Source organism: Musa acuminata, unplaced genomic scaffold (assembly GCF_036884655.1).
Source record: "Musa acuminata AAA Group cultivar baxijiao unplaced genomic scaffold, Cavendish_Baxijiao_AAA HiC_scaffold_1123, whole genome shotgun sequence".
In the NCBI taxonomy this organism is placed as follows: Eukaryota; Viridiplantae; Streptophyta; class Magnoliopsida; order Zingiberales; family Musaceae; genus Musa; species Musa acuminata.
The window spans coordinates 111,742-135,057 of record NW_027021336.1 but is presented as its reverse complement, the minus strand read 5'-3'; the positions used below and the strand labels follow the sequence as shown (position 1 = coordinate 135,057).

General features: G+C 37.6%; 1 protein-coding gene across 8 annotated transcripts; it reads right to left on the bottom strand.

The window, feature by feature from the left end:
• Positions 1-257: 257 nt before the first annotated feature.
• LOC135666723 (calmodulin-like) lies at positions 258-4,881 on the bottom strand. Of its 8 annotated transcripts, none has more exons than XM_065178351.1 (4): positions 4,279-4,881; positions 1,005-1,054; positions 767-884; positions 258-669 (listed from the first exon to the last, which is right to left on the bottom strand). In XM_065178351.1, exons 1-4 carry the CDS (start codon positions 4,352-4,354, stop codon positions 377-379), a joined length of 537 nt encoding a protein of 178 aa, XP_065034423.1. In that variant the 5' UTR covers positions 4,355-4,881; the 3' UTR covers positions 258-376. The 8 variants fall into 8 exon arrangements, with proteins under 8 accessions (XP_065034423.1, XP_065034420.1, XP_065034424.1 ...); XM_065178348.1 differs by having other exon boundaries at positions 1,005-1,114; positions 4,279-4,875; XM_065178352.1 differs by having other exon boundaries at positions 767-888; positions 1,005-1,114; positions 4,279-4,773.
• Between the last annotated feature and the right edge of the window lie 18,435 nt (positions 4,882-23,316).

The window sequence follows — 23,316 nt, the reverse complement described above, 5'->3', positions numbered from 1 at the left end:
AGATTCTATCGTTATTGTTGGAGAAGCATCTTATGCTTATATTTACAGTGTGCAAAACTAGGAGGAAAAAGAAAGGCCATGCTCAACATCAAACACAATGAAAAAGTATTGCATTTCGGAAGGAGATTATTATCAAACCATGAGTGCTTTCAACGTTCCCAAAAATGACGGCACAGTTCCAGTGGAAGAATAGTCAATACTCTGAAATTTGGAACCTATTTTTCTGAAGCAAAATCTCAAAATATATTATGCTGCAATGGAGCAATGGTTCAGTTCTTTTCATTGCAATCTGAGGCCATCAAAAAATTACAATCTGTCCAGAAAATTCAGACGTAAGTGAATTTGAACGATCCCTCCAAGTACTTCAACATCAAGGTCATTCTTCTTCCTCTCCTTTTACAACATCAACACTTGCTTTGATTTCAGAAGACTCACTTACAAGTAACATAAGCTCCTTGAAAAAGAAGTCTAACTTATTGCAGTCAAAATCTTCGATTGCCGATGATACTGTCGCTTTTGATCTTTGATGAGATTGTTTATTTTCTTGTTGTAGTTGAAAGTGATACATTCTCAGAGCATCGTCCGTGGAAATCTCTTGAACGGGCTTGTAAAGACTTTGAAACGTGCATCTGTCTTCAAGCTTCTTAACTAACTTTTCTTTGAATTGATCTGGGAGGTTTACAAATGCACTACGAAATAATGTAGGAAAAATAAGATACCAAAATTCTTCTGCAGAAAGAGATCAGTAAATACTATCACTTTTCACCTTGTGATGCCTCTAACAATTCCCCATTTGTAACCACTGCTTGCAGATTGCTTAAACCCAATGTTGAAGCCCTCTTGGGCAGAAGCTTCCTTTCCTGCAGATATACCATCTCGATAACCCATATAAACTTTTGTCAAGGGTTCCATATGATACATCCTCAAGTTTAAAGCCCTAAAAGTTTTACTATGAAGAGTTTTGGACAAAGGATATGCATATCATTTATAGATTGCAAGGATACTGTATAAAATTGATCATAACGCCTCTTCTGTTCTCTGTTTAAGTCAGCATCTGAGATTTCATTCAGAAGCCCATCATCACACCAAGAATCATCAGAAGCATGCTCTGGAACTAAAACTAACTCATTAGCATATTAAACTTTGTATTTGGTCAAAACAACCATGGCAGTATATCATACAACTTCCACAAAAGGCATCATGTAAATGCTACATAAACACCAAAGAGACCAAAATGTCATCTAATATATCCATAATATAGTCACTAATTTGAGGAAGAATGAAATTAAAATTTTAGTTTTGATGAAACTATACTCTGCACATGAATTGCTATGCATGCATCTAGGCCAATCAAATTCAATCGTCTCTGACTTTAAAGGAACAATTCATTCGATTCCAAAATCTCCACATGTGCATGCTCGCTCAATAGCAGAAATGAAAAAGAAACAGTAAAACAATATGATGCATGAGCAATTAAATTAATTTATTAATAAAATAAATTTAATTTGTTTAGAGATATTTTACATATGTAATAACATGAAAATATCTACTCAACGAGGAGAAAAAGAAAGAAAAAATACAACAAAAAAGAAATCATATTATTGAAAATTACAAATCTTGATTGAATATCTTAAAGATTCATCTCTATAAAGATGAAAGATTATCAATCAAAAATATCATGAAGAGAGGAAGACTATTTCTCAAATCAAATCAGAAATGAAGAACAAGATATCATATATTTGATTTGATGCGATTGTAATTTTTTAAATTTCTGTAATTTTCTTTTTATTCTTATACTTGAGCATATAAAAATGGGCTATAACATTGTAATGTATGAATAAAAAAAGGATCCATGAATCAAGTTTTTTTCCTTTCCCACCTTGTGAGGCATGCGGAGGTGCAAGACTTCTATCCTAGGAGTGTTATCTTTGAGCCAATTGGATAGTTATACATTTGCTTATTATTTTTAGTTATTATCTTTCACTTTTCTCTTTCTATTCCTCCACTATGAAAGTAATTTGTTGTTGCTCGTCCTACATGCCAACCAATATTGAACACTTCAAAATTAAATATACCATCACATAAGTCTCAGAGATATAACCGCAGTGCCTCACCACAATGCTAAAAACTTTGCAAATATCTAGTATTGGTAACAAACCTCATAGCAAACTTTTTACCTTCATCCTCTTGTGATGATCTAAGCATGTCCTACAAATAAATCAATTTGTTCCAAAGAGAAACAGAAGAATAGAAATAGCAGGTGCCACCAATTCCACCAAGTAAACCTTTTTCATATAAAAATATGACCAAAAGTATCAAATTTATGAGGAAAAAAAAAGCTCACTGAGGGAAAGAACAAGGGTGATCTAGAAGTTGTCCGCTTGCGGAGGGAGGGCAGCCATCAGAGTTAGAGCTTATCGGGAGAATCACATCAATCGAATCGATAAGCAGCAAAAACACATAGTCCTAGATTAATCATGAGGACCAGATTGATGGCGGAAAAGAATCTTGCACTGCATCTTCTTTAGGGTTTTCGAACTAGAAAAGTGCGAGAAGGGAATTGGGGGCTAACCGTGAAGTTCTGAACAAGATATGGTCGATTGTAATGCATTAAATAAATTTGTGAGAGAGTAGGGAACTCTCTTCTTTCCTTAGAGAATTGGGAGCTTCATCGTCCCACCCAGACGGAGCTTCACTCGTCCCACCCAGACGGAGCTTCACTCGTCCCACAAATTTGTGAGAGAGTAGGGAATTGGGAGCTTCATCGTCCCACCCAGACGGAGCTTCACTCGTCCCACAAATTTATTTAATGCATTACAATCGACCATATCTTGTTCAGAACTTCACGGTTAGCCCCCAATTCCCTTCTCGCACTTTTCTAGTTCGAAAACCCTAAAGAAGATGCAGTGCAAGATTCTTTTCCGCCATCAATCTGGTCCTCATGATTAATCTAGGACTATGTGTTTTTGCTGCTTATCGATCCGATTGATGTGATTCTCCCGATAAGCTCTAACTCTGATGGCTACCCTCCCTCCGCAAGCGGACAACTTCTAGATCACCCTTGTTCTTTCCCTCAGTGAGCTTTTTTTTTCCTCATAAATTTGATACTTTTGGTCATATTTTTATATGAAAAAGGTTTACTTGGTGGAATTGGTGGCACCTGCTATTTCTATTCTTCTGTTTCTCTTTGGAACAAATTGATTTATTTGTAGGACATGCTTAGATCATCACAAGAGGATGAAGGTAAAAAGTTTGCTATGAGGTTTGTTACCAATACTAGATATTTGCAAAGTTTTTAGCATTGTGGTGAGGCACTGCGGTTATATCTCTGAGACTTATGTGATGGTATATTTAATTTTGAAGTGTTCAATATTGGTTGGCATGTAGGACGAGCAACAACAAATTACTTTCATAGTGGAGGAATAGAAAGAGAAAAGTGAAAGATAATAACTAAAAATAATAAGCAAATATATAACTATCCAATTGGCTCAAAGATAACACTCCTAGGATAGAAGTCTTGCACCTCCGCATGCCTCACAAGGTGGGAAAGGAAAAAAACTTGATTCATGGATCCTTTTTTTATTCATACATTACAATGTTATAGCCCATTTTTATATGCTCAAGTATAAGAATAAAAAGAAAATTACAGAAATTTAAAAAATTACAATCGCATCAAATCAAATATATGATGGTACATTCACTTATCTACTCAAATTCGTAATCATATGGAAATTTCTTCTCCGAAATCAGGCCTTCTGCATAACTTTTTGAATACATCAATTGACTATTTTAGCATGTAAATAAAGAAAAAAACAAACAACCACCTTTTTTTGTTGTTGCAGTCTTAACTCTGTCACTAAATCCTCTTCTTAAAATAAATGAATGGCTTGGGTGATCTATAAATATCTTTGAAGCAGAGATCTAGAAAAATCAATCATGGATTCACGTAATAACATATCAAATGCTTGTGGCGATCATCTATCTAAAAGGATAATAGATCGAGAGGGTTAAATGGGACACTATTGTCTTGATATCTGTCTAAAATTTATGAGAAAGTGAAATAACCGTACAAGCCTTTATCCATTTTATCAACCATCAAGAAAACCCCAAACTCGAGCCGTTTCTTGGTATAAACGTAACCCGTGATCGTGGGATCAAACACCAGATCCGATCGAAGAAATGTGGAAACCAAGTAAAGGAAGACCATCAAAGCACAACAGCTGCACAGATCTAGCGGTAACAAAGGATGACAACAGAATGGGATCGAGAGGATCAGACCATCGCCGTCCTTGTCGAACAAGCTAAAGGCTTTCTTGAACTCGGCGATCTGGTCGTCCGTAAGCTGCTCCGCCATGCCTCCTCCGCAATCGACCTCACAAAGACGAGAAGGAAGAGAGGAGAGAAAGAGAGATCCGTGAAGGAATGGGAAGAGGAAAAGGGAGCGTTACTTCGCCGACCTCACCCTCTTCGTGTTGCGAAATATGCGAAATGACGATTATAACTCCAAAGCAGCCCAAGCCTTATCCACTCGTGATATTGCACGACACGGTTCCTACCCACGAAAACTACCCGGTCCCATCTTAAGGATGACCGGACTTCGAGGCCCACACGAACCCCCAAATTGAGAGATAGGTTTGGCGGGTAACCAGTGAAGTGGTAGAATAGGTCGTTTATATCGCAGGGAGCTCTTCGTGATGGCCACATCCCAAACAAGGGTAAAATAGTCATTAAGGACGAGAGCACAACAGAGATTATATCGTAATTTGGCGCTCCTCTTTCTTCCCACAATATTCTTACGGTCGCACTTTATCTGGGCATTTGATGGATAAAATACCCGTTCTACCCTCAACGCGGATTGAACGCGGAGAGGGTCCAGAACGGGAGTGACGGTGCCACGTCAAGTGCCGTTCCACGTTCCGTTCCCGGGATGCCAGCTAAATGGCCATCTGGAGATAAGACCAAATCTGACCGTTGATCGCAGAACGAACATGGCATCCTCTCCGTCCAATGTACCTTGCCTCATATCTTAATTATCCAATCACCATAAAATAACAAACTTAAATTATTATTATTATTATTATTATTATATTTTACTTTAAATGAATCCAATAAATATTAAGCTAATGTAATGATGAAGTTGAGATTCAACTTGAGGGCATTAATAATGTCACTCTCCGAGAAAGGAAAAAGGTCACTTCAACTCCTCTTCACTTTCACATCTATGTTATATTATTAAATGGATGATAAATGGTTTGGGTTCTTTGACAATTTTAAATCTTGGAAAAAAAAGAAAAAGAAAGCCACTAGATATTGTAGATTGTTAAGTAGATATAGAAGCGCCTAAGTCTCCGCAAGAAAGAAAAACTATTGTAATAGATTTATGTTGATCTTCATTGATTAACTTAATCAAATTTAGTTTAACAGGGAGAAATCCAATTACTTCCATGTGCAAGCTGAATTCTACATAGAAATATGAATTTTCTTTCTTCCTATGATTTGGATTAACTAAAGTTGAAACTATGTTATGATAAAATATATTAAAGGAATAATTTGAGTAATATAAATTACATTTATTGTTTACAAGGAGAACAACTTTGTGTATAAAGTTTATAACATATATTTGTCTTCTAATTATCATAAATTACCTGAACCTTTAATTATTGGTAGGATGTATGAATAATAAATAGTAATTCATAAAAAAAGATGTTTAATTGTGACTTTTTTTTTTTCTGGTCATTGGATTACAATTTCAGTCATGAGTTTTTGAAATTGATGTCTTGATGTTCTGTCTTAATTCACATATAATAAAAAAGTATTTTTTGCATATTATGTGTAGAAATTAGAATAATCTTTGGGAGAGAAAATTTATAATTATTTTATGTTTATCGTAAGTCATACATTCTCTTTGAAAAATTCTTTTGTGTGATCTATATGTTTTCCTTTTTGTGCGTCGGACGAGGCTTTTAGCATGCTAAAATTAAAGCATCGATTAAGCAAAACAATCAGGAGACATAACAATGTGGCTTGCACATCTACAATAACATAGTGCTCATCATTATTTTTCTATATCAATAGTATATCTCTGCCTATCTGTGTATGTGAGTGCATATGATATCTCTGCAATTTTTCAGTCCAAATAAAGTGGTGCACCATTAGCAATTTGTAATAATTTAGGTAAGTTTGGTGGTGGTGATGAAAGTGATGATACTTTAATCCAAAAGATTATTATTTGATATTAAGAATGGATCAAATATATCTGTTTTACAAGTTTCAGATTGATTTTTATTCATATTTAATTAAGTTCCCTGTCACAAATTTAAAATCGTCTTTTTTGTTTTTTTCTTGTTTTTATCGTTTTCATTATCATTTTCAATGAAGTTGGATAGGTATATAATTGAAATTGACTACCACCATGCCATTTACTATCTTACTCTCTATCATGGAAATCAAGAAAACTAGTACACCGGTGAAGCTTATTTCTTTATTGTATGAGAATCCATGATTTAAATTTCAAAGAGTCTTCCTAAATCTAAAGATAAAATTACATACATTCATCATCTCTAAATCTCATATGGGTCATCCTTGGTAATATTCTCCAACACATCTTAATTGCCAATCTATCTACAATGAATTTGCGCCAGAAAAGTTGGCCTTTTCTTTTCCCATGTTTAGATTATGTGATTCTGTTTATTAAACATAATATATGACTGAAAGGCTAGCGAGCTTTTGGATGGTCCTCGTGAAAAGAGGGTTTTAACATTAACTTATAATATGAAGTACGGAAGAAATATTGTCCTCGTAGAAGGATAATGCTTGTACTGTACTTCAACGTACGTTTGCTTGTGATTCTGTTTAATTGAATAAGATATATTATAGATTTAATTTTATTTAATTGAATTAGATATATTATAAATCAGATTAGATTCTTATTATAATTATTGATAAATAGAGATAAAATCTATCTATACTCTCACCTATAAATATATAAGATACCCTATGAACTCAATATATATGATAACACAACACAAGATTATTGATCTATTTTTATTTCCCTCTAATCTCTATTCTAACGTTATAGTGATTATATGAAAAATAAGATGAGAGAAGAAGATGAGTCTAAAACTCTTTACATATTGATGTTGTTATGTTCTATCGATGAAACTATAGAATATGTTTTATGAATCAAATATAAGTATTCTGAATGATATCAAAAGATATGCATGATTAATATTTGATATATGATTATTTGATTTCATGGCATTAAAGTTATCTTTTATTATAGTAGTATAATTTTTACAAATATGCACGTTTCAAGTAGATGCAAAAAAAAAAAAAAAAAACTTGCTATCTTGCATATATCAAAAAATATAAAAATTTTGTAAAAAAAACTTGCTAGCTTGCATGATGGTAAATGCAATGATTTAAAATTATATCTCAAAAACTTGCTAAATGTACTCCTTTTTGTTGATGACAAATGGAGAGAAGATGTGATGATGTGTTGAATCATACATGGTAGGATGCAATATACTTTGATATTTTGATACCATGATGATACTTAAGATAATGATCATACATATAATCTATGCAATACTCATGATTTTATTATGATGATGTATATAATGTATTACATATGATGTGAATCATAATTGTTTTGACTTGGATTTTTAAATTCAAGAGTTCTATCAATATGACATATTGGTAGGGAGAGTTAATGTTAACTCCGTCATCAATTGATTGTCATCATAAAAAAGGGGGAGATTGTTGAATCTCGGATTTAGATGATGAAACCAATTGATAGTATTTATAATTTGATTTGTGTTTTGAGTGATGCAAGAAGCTTCGATCAGGGAGAGACAATTAAAGTAGGAAGAATCATGTTGGGCCGGAGTAGAACATATCAGAAGATTGAACGTCGAGTTGGAGGACCGATCGACGTATCGACAGAAGGCTTCAAACCATGGGTTCGGGCATCGAGCTAAGAAGAGCAAAAATTACGTCAAGGAAATCAGAGTTACGAGGTCGACTGGCTGATTAGGCAATAGGCCGCAAAAGAGGACAATGCGCCGAAGAATCGGACGAAGCATCGATGAACCAATGACATGTCGGACAATATTTGATTTAAGCTTTATAATAATTGTCTAGATCGAAGTAGGTTTTAAGTGTGCAAGATTAACTATGATAGTGATCAAGGCATAAAGCAAAATGAAGTCCTAGAGTCAAGAACGAGATTTCGTTGGGAGTTCGAGAGTTCGTCGGAAGTCCAGACGTTCGTCGGAAGTTATATCGGAATTGACCGAGAAGTCCAGGAGCTTGCCAAAGAATCTCATCGAAACTCGCCAAGAAGATCGTTGTGAAGTCTAGGAGCTTGTCGCGAGTCCGCTAGAACATTGCCGAGAGATCATCGGAAGATCGCTAGAAGCTCGTCGGAATAAACCTAGACTTACTGGACTTATTTAGCTTAGTGTATGCCTTAAAATTCGTAGTTAGCATATAAGTGGGTTGGAATTGGGCCAAATCAATTAGGGGTCAAGTTTGGGTTGTGTTGGGCCAAGTGGAAGGCCCAATAATGACCCAACAGGTGAAAACGTCGTGGCATAGTCTCTGAGACTATGTCAAGTGGTGGTACCACCAGTCTGGGTGGTGGTATTGCCCAAACTCAGTCTTCGAGACTGTCAGGCGATGGTACCGCCCAGACACAGTCTTCTAGGTGGTGGTACTGCTAGACTAGGTGGTAGTAACGCCAAGACCCGAAAAACCTAGAATGAGACATTTTTAGGCTCCAAGCTTGAATCCACTTGAGGCCTATAAATAGCCCTCTCATCCCTTATTAACATACACAAGAATTGAAAGAAAAAAGAAACAAAAACGCTATTGTAATCTTATAAGAACTCCTCTCAAGCTCTAAGTGTTAGTCTTGTTTAAGAGAGGAGTGAAGGGGGTTGTAAAGGTTCACTCTTGAACCTATCTAAAGAAGAATTGAGTTGTAAGGGTAGTTGATCTTCGCCCATTGAAAGAAGATCATTAGTGGATGCCGGTGGCCTCGACGGAAGAGGAATCGGCGAAGTGGATGTAGGTCATGACAACCGAACCACTATAAAACTCGGTTTGCATTTCCATTCTTGTAAGTTATCTTTAATGAAAACTGCCTTACCTACTTACTGCTTTCACTATGCTTATGAATGAGATTTGAAGTTATCTTTCCGATATTGGTTTTATCAAACGAAGAATTTTTTAAAATGGTGATTTTATCCGCTACACTAATTCAAACCCCCCTCTTAGTGCCGACTCGATCCTAATAAGACTTACTATCATCGACATTAGACTAGAAGCTTGAGTCCATATAGCCCTCAATCTTAAGGCTACTTCCTCTATATACTAGTAGAATATCCTTAGTCCTTCTCAAGTACTTAAGGATACACTTTACAACTTTCTAGTGCTCTAAGCTTGGATCCGCTTGATATATGCTCGTAACACTTAGAGCATGTGCTATATCAGGCATGGTATATAGCATAGTATACATGATAGACCCTATCGCTGAGGCATAGGGTATCTTATCTATGTGTGCCCTTTCTTCATGAATCTTTGGGGACTAAAAAATGATATCCCTTGTCTCAATGGTATAAGACCTCTCTTGGAATTTTTCATGTCAAACCTTTTGATAATAGAGTTTATATACCTGGATTGAGACAAACCAATAATCCTCTTAGATATATCTCTATAATCCGAATCCCCAAGATATATGATGCTTTCCCTGAATCCTTTATGGAGAAGTGTCTAGATAGCCAAGTCTTTAATGTGGAGAGCATTCCTACATCATTCCCAATGATCAAGATGTCATCCATATATAACACCAAGAAGGTGATAGCGCTCCCATTTACCTTCCTATACACACAAGGCTCATCTTCGTTCTTAACGAAGTCATAAGATCTAATCGCCTCATCAAATCTTATGTTCTAACTTCACCTCATCTTGTTTCCTTTTAGACTCACTTACATTCATGATATGTGGAGCAATGTCTAACATAAACAAACCATTATGCAATATTCCATTCATGATGATCTTATCATCTAATAATATTAAATAATTATTATTCTCAAAAACTAATTTACATTCACTAATTGTTAAACACGAAATAGAAATAATATTTTTGATAATAGAAGGAATAAAATAATATCCATCCAACACAATAATAGTTCCATCAGGTAGATGTTTTGCCCTCTCTATAATGTACTCCTTGCAATTCCTCTTTCAATGTCCATCTTTGCCGTAGTGGAAACACTAGCCTTTGTCCTTTGCCGGGTCTTTCTTAACAAGCTTTATTGAATCTCAGATTTAATGATTAAATCAATTGATGAAGTTATGATCTAATTTGTGTTTTGAGTGCGTAGTACAAACTTCGATCAAAAAAGGTAAATCGATTAAAGCAGGAGAATCAAACGTTGGGCTGGAGTGAACATGTTAGAAGATTAGATATCGAGTCGGAATATCGATCGACGTATCGGCAGAAGGATTTTGTGTCGTGAGTTTGAGCATCGGGCTAGAAGGATAAGATATTTCACCAAGGAGATCGAAAGTTATAGGAGGTCAATATGCCGATTGGGCAATATGCCGAAGGATCGGACAAAGCCCTGGATGAACCAATGACATGTCGGACAACATATGACTTATGCTTGTAATCATGTGTATTTAGATCGAATTAGTTTAGGTCTAATTGAGTTTATTTTAGGATAAAATAATGCTAACTCAATTAGGGGCCTATTGGGCATGAGTTTAGGCTATTTTGTACCAAGTAGAAGGCTCATTCAGTGACCCTTAGTTGGCCCAGGTGGTGGCACCGCTTGAGGCTCAGCCTCCCAAGCTATCTGGGTGGTGGTACCACTTGGACACAATCTCCCAAACTATGTCAAGTGGTGGTACTACCAGACTGGATGGTGGTACCACCTAGTGTTAGTGTTAGATTGGGTGGTGGTACCGCTAGTTGTCAGTATGGCAGACGATAGTACCGCCTAGTATTGACGATGGTACCACCTAGTACTAGCGGTATAACCGCCAATACCCCGAAAACCCAAGAATTTAAATTTTAGCTCTAATTTTTTAAGTCATTTGAGGTCTATAAATACCCCACAAATTTCTACATGGGATAGTAAGAAAAAGAGTAGTAAAGGGGAAAGAACCCTTGTGAAAAAAAATTGTGTAATCTCTCTTTAATTAGTGAGTCTCTTCCTCCTAGAGTTCGAAGTTTTCCAAAGGAGGAGTGAGGTCTAAAAGAGAGGTATAAAGGTTCTCTCCTAAAGCTGTGAAAAGGAGAAAGAGTTGTAAGTGTTAGGATCGAGAGCACTAAGAGGGGGGGGGGTGAATTAGTGCAGCGGAAATCTTACAGCGATTTAAAAACCGAAAGCTGCGTTCGTCCGATAAAAATCGATTTCGATATAAAAGCAGAATCACAGTGCAGTTTGCGTCTAAGCGCAGTTTTGCGTCTAAGCGCAATTTGCGTCTAAACACAGTTTGCGTCTAAGCGCAGTTTGCGTCTAAAGTCAGTTTTACGTTCAAACGCAGTTTTACGTCCAAACGCAGTTTTACGTCCAAACGCAGTTTTACGTCTAAACGCAGTTTTGTGTCTAAACGCAGTTTTACGTCTAAACGCAGTTTTACGTCTAAACGCAGTTTTACGTCTAAACGCAGTTTTGCGTCTAAACGCAGTTTTACGTCTAAACGTAATTTTACGTCTAAATGTAGTTTTGCGTCTAAAAGCAGTTTTGAACCTTGAAAGCGTTTTACGTAGAAAGCAATTTGCAGTTATAAATGGAATCCGAATGTAAGCGAAAACTGCAGTGTGAAGATCGTACGAAAACACGATTTACGTTTGAATGCAGATTCTGAAAGATCAGAGCTTAGAAACTTGTTCGTGAAGGCGCAGAGGGCAGTAGCAATGTAGGAGGTTTGCAGTAATGATAAAGTGCTCAAGGTAAAAGCAAACCAGAGATTTAGAGTGGTTCGGTCAGTCTTGACCTACTCCACTTTTGGCTTCCTCCTCCGACGAGGTCACCGACGTCAACTAGCTGCCTTCCTTCAATGGGCGAAGGCTAACTGCCCTTTTACAGTTTCTCTCCTTTTGACATGCTCAGGAGACAACCTTTACAGATCCTTTCTCTCCTCACTTTACAACTCAAGACTTGAAGAACAGAAGGAGGAGAACTTTAGGACTTTACACAAATTTGAGCTCTTAGAATCACTGAAAAGATCAAGAATTCGGTGTGGATCTATTTCTTTTCAGTGCTGAATGGGTGGGGTATTTATAGGCCCCAACCCAATTCAAATTTGGAGCTCAAAACGATCAAATCGATCAAATCCCAGAATTCTGGGATCAGGCGGTTGCACCTCTTGACTGGAGAGGTGGCACCGCCTGGCAGAGCTCGAAGACTGAGCTCAGGCGATTGCACCACTCTGCCAGAGCTCGAAGACTGAGCTCGGTGGTTGCACCGCCTGGCAGAGCTCGAAACTTGAGCTCGGTGGTTGCATCACCTAGCAGAGCTCGAAACTGAGCTCAGGCTGATGCACCTCTCTGCCAGAGGTGGTTGCACCTCTCTGCCAAAGCTCGAAGACCGAGCTCAGGCGATGCATCTCCTGTCCAAAGAGGTTGCACCTCTCTGCCAGAGCTCGAAGACCGAGCTCGGTGGTTGCACCTCTTGGTAGAGCTCGAAACTTGAGCTCTGGCGGTGCTACCTCTTGATAGAGGAGGTTGCACCGCCCAGTCTCGCTTGGAGACTGAGCCCTGGGCGGTTGCACCTCTTGGCTGGGGCGGTTGCACCGCCCAGTCCCGCAGCCCAGGCGGTTGCACCTCCTGGCCTAGGCGGTTGCACCGCCTGGTGCAATCAGGGTCCGAATGGTTCGCTCCATTCGGCCCAATTTGAATCTTTTCAGGGGCCCAATTGCCCCAAGATTAAGCTAATGGGATCACCTCCCATTTTCAAGCTTAATCATCGTGCTAACTACGATTAACTCTAAGACAACTTCTGCAGCTATGCTCCGATGCGTCAATCGCTTCTTCCGGCGAGTTTCCGGCGAACTTCCGTCGATCATCCGATAAACCCTCGGTGATCCTTCTGCGGACATCCGGCATACTCCTGGACTTTGCGACGATCCACTTGGCGAGTTCCGACGAGCTTCGCTTGGCAAGGTTCTGGACTTCTCGGATCTGTTCTCGCTGAACCTCCGACGACCGTCCGAACTTCCGTCGAACTCTCGAACTCCCAACGTGATCATGATCTTGACTCCGGCGCAACACCTGCTGCTTGTCTTACTCTCATCGTAGTTAATCCTGCACAACAAATCAAAACTTCGATCGAGACAATTAATCCTAAGCAATTAACCAAGTTGTCCGATATGTCATTGGTCCCTCGACGCTTCGTCCGATTCTTCGGCGCATCGTCCTCTTTTGCAGCCTATTGCCCAATCGGCCAGTTGACTCCGCAACTCCGATATCCTTGGCACAATACCCGCTCTTCTTGGCCCGATGCCCGAGTCCACGGCCCGAAGCCTTCTGTCGATACGTCGACCGATCCACCGGCCCGACGTCCAATCTTCTGACATGTTCCTTCGGCACCACATGATTTTCCTGCTTTAATTGTCTCATCCTGATCGAAGCATCCTGCGTCACTCAAAACGCAGATTAAATCATAAACATATATCAAGTAGTTTCATCATCAAAATACGAGATTCAACAATCTCTCCCTTTTTGATGATGACAACCACTTGATGACGGAGTTAAACTTAATTCAAACTCCCCCTACCAATATGCCATATTGATAGAACCTTGAATTCAAACTGAATTCAAGTCATTGCAATATTCATCATGAATACTTGCAACACGTCAACATGAGCATATGCATAAACTTATGCATCACATGTCATGTCATCAACATACTTCTCCCCCTTTGTCATCAACAAAAAGGAGAAGTATCACAATCAAGTGTTTGTGATATTGATTCAACTCATTGCATGAAAAACATAGTATCAAGTTTTATCATCATGCAATCTTGTAGCTAAAAGATTTAGCAAGTGTTATATCATGCTTAGAACATTCATGCTATCAAGTTTTAGATATTCAAGTTTTATAACATATAAGATAGCACTTTTGGTAATGTTCAAGATAGCAAGTTCTATATTATGCAAGCTAGCAAATTAGAGATGTTCAAGAAGGCAACTCTTGCTTCTTGAAAATTTTGCTCACTTTGCTAGATGCGCAAGTTAGCACTTTTGCCTCTTGAGATAGGCAAGATAGCACATTTTCTTCTTTTGAGATAGCAACTTTTTGCTTCTCTTTAGACCAACAAGCTAGCAATTTTTATGATATACAAGTTTCACAATATATAAGCTAGCAAAAATTTCGAAAGCAAATGCAAGATAAATTTCTTGTGTAAGCTCATGATTCTTGCTTCCTATTGCAGTGTGCAAATTGCAAGTTTTGCTTCTTGAGATATTCAAGATAGTGATGTTCAAGAAGACAATTTTTCTTCTTGAAATAAGCAAGTTAGCAATCTTTGCTTCTTAAAATAGGCAAGCTAGCAATCAAGTTTTTGCATCTTCTTGACTTGTACAAGCTAGCTATCTCCCCCTTTGTCATTGTAAAAAAGAAAGAGAGAATACAGTTTTGTAGTTCTCTTTTCCTTTTAGAATGATTTCAAAATCATGACAAATGATGAATAATCAAGTTATGAATGTCAAGACAATTTTTCATCATGAATATTTTATCATTGCATGCATCATTATCATAAGTTGAAGTATTACATGCATGATATCATATCATAATTACATTAATGTTTCATATCATGATGGTATCAATTTTGTCAAATTATATCCTACCATGCATGATCAAAACTTCTCCCCATTTTATCATTGAAAACAAGAAGAAGGTAGGGGGTAGAGCATAAAGGTGTTAAATATTTCAATCATTTCAAGGCATTTACATCATAGATCAAGTCATGATTTTTGATTCATCATAAAGCAAGTTAGTTTTCAATCATCACATAAGGCATTTAAGGAATTTTTGAAAAATAGGAGAATGATTAATTTAAGCATACAATGTTTCAATCCAATTCAAGTCATGAATATCAATGCTTTCATATTGTGAGTATCAATTCATGAATACCACAAGATATTATTTGTGACTTCAATTTTGCAAGATGAAGATTATGATTTAAATAAAACTTATTCAAATCAAATCATTAACTTGAAATTCATAATCAAGTCATTAATTTCGAGATTCACAAAATATCATGAAATCATTAATCTCGATCAGATGGGAAAAGCATTTTTTAAGAGATTCTTTTTCATCTAAGCATGCCTTAGTCTTTATATGCTAAATTAAGATAAGCATTAAAGTTCAAGACATAAGGCAAAGAAATCTTGTATTATGAAATATATTATATCAAGGCTCATGATTCATTCGAAAAGATACAATACAAAGAGCAACTTGAAACATTCTTATCAAGATCACATTTTAAAATATTCCAAGTTTCAAGATATCAATATGACACTTCATTGAATTGCATTTCATTTGAAGAACTCTTTTTGATAAATGTAGGGAGCATAATGAACGATCTTGATTTATAAAGAGCTTCATGTTATCAAGATCATGATTTTAATAATTATTCTCTTTAGCAAAGAATCACAAAAGCACTTTATTTTTGCATAAGAAATCACATTGTGTTATGATTTATAAATTCTTTTTCTGCACACGAATCATAGGAGATATGAATGTGAAACAAATCTTTGCAAGCAAAAACACTATCATTCATATTTCAAGATGAAGTTTATAAGCATGAATCATTTCATCAAATCCATTTTAGAAAAATATTTTTCATAAGTGTATGAGAAAATCTGATTGTTAGGATACCAATTGTTAACTGAATCCGAAAATGAAATTAACACTTTCATATATTCAAACATGATTTTTGCTATAGATCTTGAAATTAAGTCAAGAAGATCAAACAAGCTCATGATCATGGATAACTTAAAATCACATGCATAAAATTGTTAATAACCATTTCATATTACATCTTTATGTATTACTTTAAATCAAACGTGATTTCATTCAACAATGTTAATCAAACATGATACACATTATTACTTCTTAACCATGATCAAAATCATTTTGTTTGTTTATCATAAAATATGCAATATTATTTTCGAAATTATCAACATGATCATAATTTTTTGTATTTTTATTTTTAAACATGTAATTTTCAAGAAAATTAGTTCTAAACTAAAAAGGAAAATATATCATGAAAGCATCAAGTAATTTCAAAATAAACCAAAGGCATTTTAATTACCTCAACGTCGTAGGCTGGTAAGGCGTATTTTGTCGCCTCGCTTTTGTTGACTTTCTCGTCTTCAGATGAGCTCGATTCATCCCAATTTTTGTTCTTCTTCTTGCGTTTAAAGCAAGTAGTTCCATTCTTTTTGCTTTTTAATTTTCGTTTCATTTGTAGTTTAAGTTCACCATCACTTGAGCTTACGCTCGAGTGGTCTTCAAATGTTCTATGTCCCAAATCCTTCCTGTTCTTTGGAAGGTTGGTTTGTTCATCATTGTCCTCATCACTTGAGTCATCGCTCAAGTGGCATTCATTTATCCAGAGTTCCAAATCCTTCCTGTTCTTTGGAAGGTGATTGTGTTCAACATGTTCATCATGTGCATTATGCACCATTTCATATGTCATCAATGAACCAATTAGTTCTTCAAGTGGTAAGTTGTTTAGATTTTTAGCTTCTTGTATTGCAGTTACTTTTGAATCCCAAGTTTTAGAAAGTGAGCGCAAAACTTTGTTAACGAGTTCAAAATCCGAAAAGCTTTTACCAAGTGATTTTAAACCATTGACGACATCCGTAAAACGGGTGTACATGTCAACAACGGTTTCGCTTGGTTTCATATGAAAAAGCTCGAAATCAAGCAGTAAAATATTAACTTTCGAGTCTTTGACTCTACTAGTTCCCTCGTGTGTGATTTCAAGAGTGCGCCAAATATCGAAAGCCGTTTCACACGTAGAAATCCGATTGAACTCATTTTTGTCCAATGCGCAAAATAAGGCATTCATAGCCTTTGCGTTTAAAGAAAAATTCTTCTTCTCCAAAACCGACCATTCGTTCATCGGTTTGGAGGGAAGTTGAAAACCGTTTTCAATGATATTCCATAAATCCAGATTTAGAGAAATTAAGAAAACTCTCATTCGAGTATTCCAATAAGTGTAGTCCAATCCGTTAAAGAACGGTGGACGAAAGACCGAACAGCCCTCTTGAAAAGTCATTTCTCTCGGGTGTAAATCCGAAATGAGAAATACCCCGCTCTGATACCAATTGTTAGGATCGAGAGCACTAAGAGGGGGGGGGGTGAATTAGTGCAGCGGAAATCTTACAGCGATTTAAAAACCGAAAGCTGCGTTCGTCCGATAAAAATCGATTTCGATATAAAAGCAGAATCACAGTGCAGTTTGCGTCTAAGCGCAGTTTTGCGTCTAAGCGCAGTTTGCGTCTAAACACAGTTTGCGTCTAAGCGCAGTTTGCGTCTAAGCACAGTTTGCGTCTAAGCGCAGTTTGCGTCTAAACTCAGTTTTACGTTCAAACGCAGTTTTACGTCCAAACGCAGTTTTACGTCCAAACGCAGTTTTACGTCTAAACGCAGTTTTGTGTCTAAACGTAGTTTTACGTCTAAACGCAGTTTTACGTCTAAACGCAGTTTTACGTCTAAACGCAGTTTTGCGTCTAAACGCAGTTTTACGTCTAAACGTAATTTTACGTCTAAATGTAGTTTTGCGTCTAAAAGCAGTTTTGAACCTTGAAAGCGTTTTACGTAGAAAGCAATTTGCAGTTATAAATGGAATCCGAATGTAAGCGAAAACTACAGTGTGAAGATCGTACGAAAACACGATTTACGTTTGAATGCAGATTCTGAAAGATCAGAGCTTAGAAACTTGTTCGTGAAGGCGCAGAGGGCAGTAGCAATGTAGGAGGTTTGCAGTAATGATAAAGTGCTCAAGGTAAAAGCAAACTAGAGATTTAGAGTGGTTCGGTCAGTCTTGACCTACTCCACTTTTGGCTTCCTCCTCCGACGAGGTCACCGACGTCAACTAGCTGCCTTCCTTCAATGGGCGAAGGCTAACTGCCCTTTTACAGTTTCTCTCCTTTTGACAGGCTCAGGAGACAACCTTTACAGATCCTTTCTCTCCTCACTTTACAACTCAAGACTTGAAGAACAGAAGGAGGAGAACTTTAGGACTTTACACAAATTTGAGCTCTTAGAATCACTGAAAAGATCAAGAATTCGGTGTGGATCTATTTCTTTTCAGTGCTGAATGGGTGGGGTATTTATAGGCCCCAACCCAATTCAAATTTGGAGCTCAAAATGATCAAATCGATCAAATCCCAGAATTCTGGGATCAGGCGGTTGCACCTCTTGACTGGAGAGGTGGCACCGCCTGGCAGAGCTCGAAGACTGAGCTCAGGCGATTGCACCACTCTGCCAGAGCTCGAAGACTGAGCTCGGTGGTTGCACCGCCTGGCAGAGCTCGAAACTTGAGCTCGATGGTTGCATCACCTGGCAGAGCTCGAAACTGAGCTCAGGCTGATGCACCTCTCTGCCAGAGGTGGTTGCACCTCTCTGCCAGAGGTGGTTGCACCTCTCTGCCAGAGCTCGAAGACCGAGCTCAGGCGATGCATCTCCTGTCCAAAGAGGTTGCACCTCTCTGCCAGAGCTCGAAGACCGAGCTCGGTGGTTGCACCTCTTGGCAGAGCTCGAAACTTGAGCTCTGGCGGTGCTACCTCTTGACAGAGGAGGTTGCACCGCCCAGTCTCGCTTGGAGACTGAGCCCTGGGCGGTTGCACCTCTTGGCTGGGGCGGTTGCACCGCCCAGTCCCGCAGCCCAGGCGGTTGCACCTCCTGGCCTAGGCGGTTGCACCGCCTGGTGCAATCAGGGTCCGAATGGTTCGCTCCATTCGGCCCAATTTGAATCTTTTCAGGGGCCCAATTGCCCCAAGATTAAGCTAATGGGATCACCTCCCATTTTCAAGCTTAATCATCGTGCTAACTACGATTAACTCTAAGACAACTTCTGCAGCTATGCTCCGATGCGTCAATCGCTTCTTCCGGCGAGTTTCCGGCGAACTTCCGTCGATCATCCGATAAACCCTCGGTGATCCTTCTGCGGACATCTGGCATACTCCTGGACTTTGCGACGATCCACTTGGCGAGTTCCGACGAGCTTCGCTTGGCAAGGTTCTGGACTTCTCGGATCTGTTCTCGCTGAACCTCCGACGACCGTCCGAACTTCCGTCGAACTCTCGAACTCCCAACGTGATCATGATCTTGACTCCGGCGCAACACCTGCTGCTTGTCTTACTCTCATCGTAGTTAATCCTGCACAACAAATCAAAACTTCGATCGAGACAATTAATCCTAAGCAATTAACCAAGTTGTCCGACATGTCATTGGTCCCTCGACGCTTCGTCCGATTCTTCGGCGCATCGTCCTCTTCTGCAGCCTATTGCTCAATCGGCCAGTTGACTCCGCAACTCCGATATCCTTGGCACAATACCCGCTCTTCTTGGCCTGATGCCCGAGTCCACGGCCCGAAGCCTTCTGTCGATACGTCGACCGATCCACCGGCCCGACGTCCAATCTTCTGACATGTTCCTTCGGCACCACATGATTTTCCTGCTTTAATTGTCTCATCCTGATCGAAGCATCCTGCGTCACTCAAAACGCAGATTAAATCATAAACATATATCAAGTAGTTTCATCATCAAAATACGAGATTCAACAGTAAGATGATAGTTAGTCTTCTTCCATTGAAAGAAGACCATTAGTGAACGTTGGTGGCCTCGACGGAAGAGGAATCGAGAGTAGACGTAGGTCGCGATGACTGAACCACTATAAACTCGGTTTGCACTTTTTTTTTCTGCTTTTTATTGTCATTACTTATTGATTCAATTGCCTACTACTCTCATTTGCTCTCTAAGCTTAAACACTTTTCGATACAGGCTTTATGAAATGAAATTTTTAAACCAATATTTTTTCGAAAGCACTAATTCACCCCCCTCCCTCTTAGTGTCGAACGGTCCTAACAGTTGGTATCAGAGCCACATTACTCTCGGTTGGTTTAACACTTAAGAGAGTTTAAATGACTTTTACCAGTAATCTAGAGGGATACTCTATCACTCGTCCTCATATATTCAATGGGACGGACTACACATATTGGAAAACATGTACGAGAGTTTTCTTACTTTCTATGGATTTTAATTTATGAAATATTATTAAAAATGATATTCAAAAACCCTCTAGACCAATGAACGAATGGATTGATCTAGAGAAGAAAATATTTTCTTTAAATGCTAGAGCTATGAACGCTCTATTTTATGCTTTAGACAAAAATAAGTTTAATCATATTTCTTTATACGAAACTGCAAATGAGATTTGGCATACACTACAAGTAACTTATGAAGGCACAAATAGAGTTAAAGAGGCAAAAATTAATCTTTTGATGTATAGTTTTGAATTATTTTGAATAAAGCCAAGCAAAACCATTGGAGACATGTACACACATTTTACGGATATCGTCAATGGTTTAAAAGCATCTAGCAAATGATTTTCTAATCTTGAACTTGTAAACAAGATTCTAAGATCTTTTCCAAAGAGTTGGGACCTGAAAGTAACTACAATACAAGAGACAAAGGACTTAAATAATTTTTCAATGGAAGAACTCATCGGTTCATTGATGACATATGAAATGACTTATTTGGCACATGATGAGAATAATCTTTCAAAAAATATGAAGGATTTAACACTTAGAACAAAATAATATCTCTCGAGCGAAAACTCAAGTGATTATGACTTTGAACTCCTCACAAGAAAATTTAAAAAGTTCATAAAACAAGAATCTAATAATAAATATGAACTTAAAAAGAAGTGGCTGCCAAAGAAAATGAAAGTACTCAAGGTGACATGGGATAAATCAAGTGTATTTGAAGATGGAGAGCAAACCGATGAAATTAAAGTGGCGAACTATGCCTTAATGACTCTCAATGATGAGTTAAATGACTTAATTGAAACTCTTTTACCTTATAATGAATTGTTTGATGATTTCTATGATTTATTTGATGAATTTAAATTAGTTGCCAAAAATTATAAATTCTTAAAAAAGGATCATGCTTCTCATTCTAGTGAATTTAAAAAATTAAAAAATGAGCATGATAATTGCTTGTTAACCTTTTGCACTTAATGTAAAGAATTAAATTCATGCAAAAATAAAAATTTGTTATTACAACAAACATTAGAAAATTTTAAAATTGGTAGCAAATCATTAAACATAATTCTTGCCAATAATGGTTATATTCGTAGAAAGGAAGGGATTGACTTTGTGAGTAACTACACTCAACAAAAGTCAACTACCTTTGTTAAAAGACCCACATTGCATGTTACCTCTAAAATTAAGTATAATTTTTATGATAGATATGGTCATTTTACATATAAATATTTATTTAAAAAGTATGACTCACATAAATTAGTTTGGGTTCCTAAAGGAACCATGAATGACTTAATGCTGAAAATTAAGATAGATAAATCTAACTATAAGGGATCGAAAGCTAAATGGGTACCTAGAACAAACCCACCCTTCTTGTAGACATCTCTACAATCGAAAGCTGGGAGCAAAAATTAAAATCTTTATAGTGGATGCTCAAGGCATATGACCAGAGATCCAACATAGTTTACAAAGCTCACTAGCCAATGATAAAGGGGAGAAAGTATTGCTAGCTTACACATTTTAAAGAGAAGAAAACTTGCTAGCTTGCACATCTAAAAGAAAAGAAAAATTTCTAAACTTGCACATCTCTAAAACTTGCTATCTTGCATGTTCTAAAGTGATGAAAAACTTGCATGTTTCAAAAAACTTGATGATGATTATGCATGGTATGATATACTTTGATGTTTTGAAATTATGATTAGTTAAAATTATGCATGAAACACTCATGATTTTATGTGCATGAAATGATGTGAAAGTCATGGTTTCAAAGGTTATCGTTCTTTTTAAATGAAAGTTTGTTTTAATTCAATATGATATATTGATAAGGAGAGTTTAGTTTAAACTCCGTCATCAATTGGTTATCATCATAAAAAAGGGAGAGATTATTGAATCTCGAATTTTGATAATGAAATCAGTTGATGAAGTTATGATCTAATCTACGTTTTGAGTGATGCATGACTCACTTGGATCAGAAAAGAAAAATCGATTATAGTAGAAGAATCAGACGTTAGGCTGAAGTAAACATGTCAGAATATTGGACGTTGAGCTAAAGGATCGGTCGATATGCCAATAGAAGGACTTTGTGCCATGAGTTCGGGCATCAGGTCAGAAGGATCGGACATTGCACCAAGGAGATCGAAAGTTGCCGGAGGTCAACATGTTGATTAGGCAATACGTCAAAGGATCGGACGAAGCACCGGATGAACCAATGACATATCGGACAATATAGGATTCATACTTGTAATCGTGTGTATTTAGATCAAGTTAGTTTAGGTCTAATTAAGTTGTTTTGAGGTGAAACAATGTCAACTCAATTAGGGACCCATTAGGCCTGAGTTGGGGCTATTTTAGGCTAAGTAGAAGGCTCATTCAGTGACTCGTAGCTGGCCTAGGCAATGCCACCACTTGAGGCTCGGCCTCCCAAGCTGTTTGGGCGGTGGTACCACCTAGTGTCAAAGTCAGATTGGGCGGTGGCATCGCCAATTGTCAGTCTGGCAGACGGTGGTACCGCTCAATACTAGCCGTGGTACCACCAGTACCTCGAAAACCCAAGAATTTAAATTTTGGCTCCAATTTTTGAAGTCGTTTGGGGTCTATAAATTCCTCACAAATTCCTGCATAGGATTGTAAGAAAAAGAGTAGAAAGGGGGAAAGAATCCTTGTGAAAAAAGAAAATGTGCAATCTCTCTTTAGTTAGTGAGTCTTTTCCTCCTAGAGTTAGAACTTTTCTAAGAGAGGAGCGAGGTCTAAACTAGAGGTGCAAAGGTTCTCTCCTGAGCCTGTAAAAATGAGAAAGAGTTGTAAGAGGGTAGTTAGTCTTCGCCCATTGAAAGAAGATCATTAGTGAACACCGATGGCTTTGACAGAAGAGGAATCAGGAGTGGACATAGGTCGCAATGAACAAACCACTATAAACTTGATTTGTAATTTTTTTTCTGCTTTTTATTGTCATTATTTATTGATTCAATCGTCTACTACTCTCACTTGCTCTCTAACCTAAACACTTTCTGATATGTGGTTTATC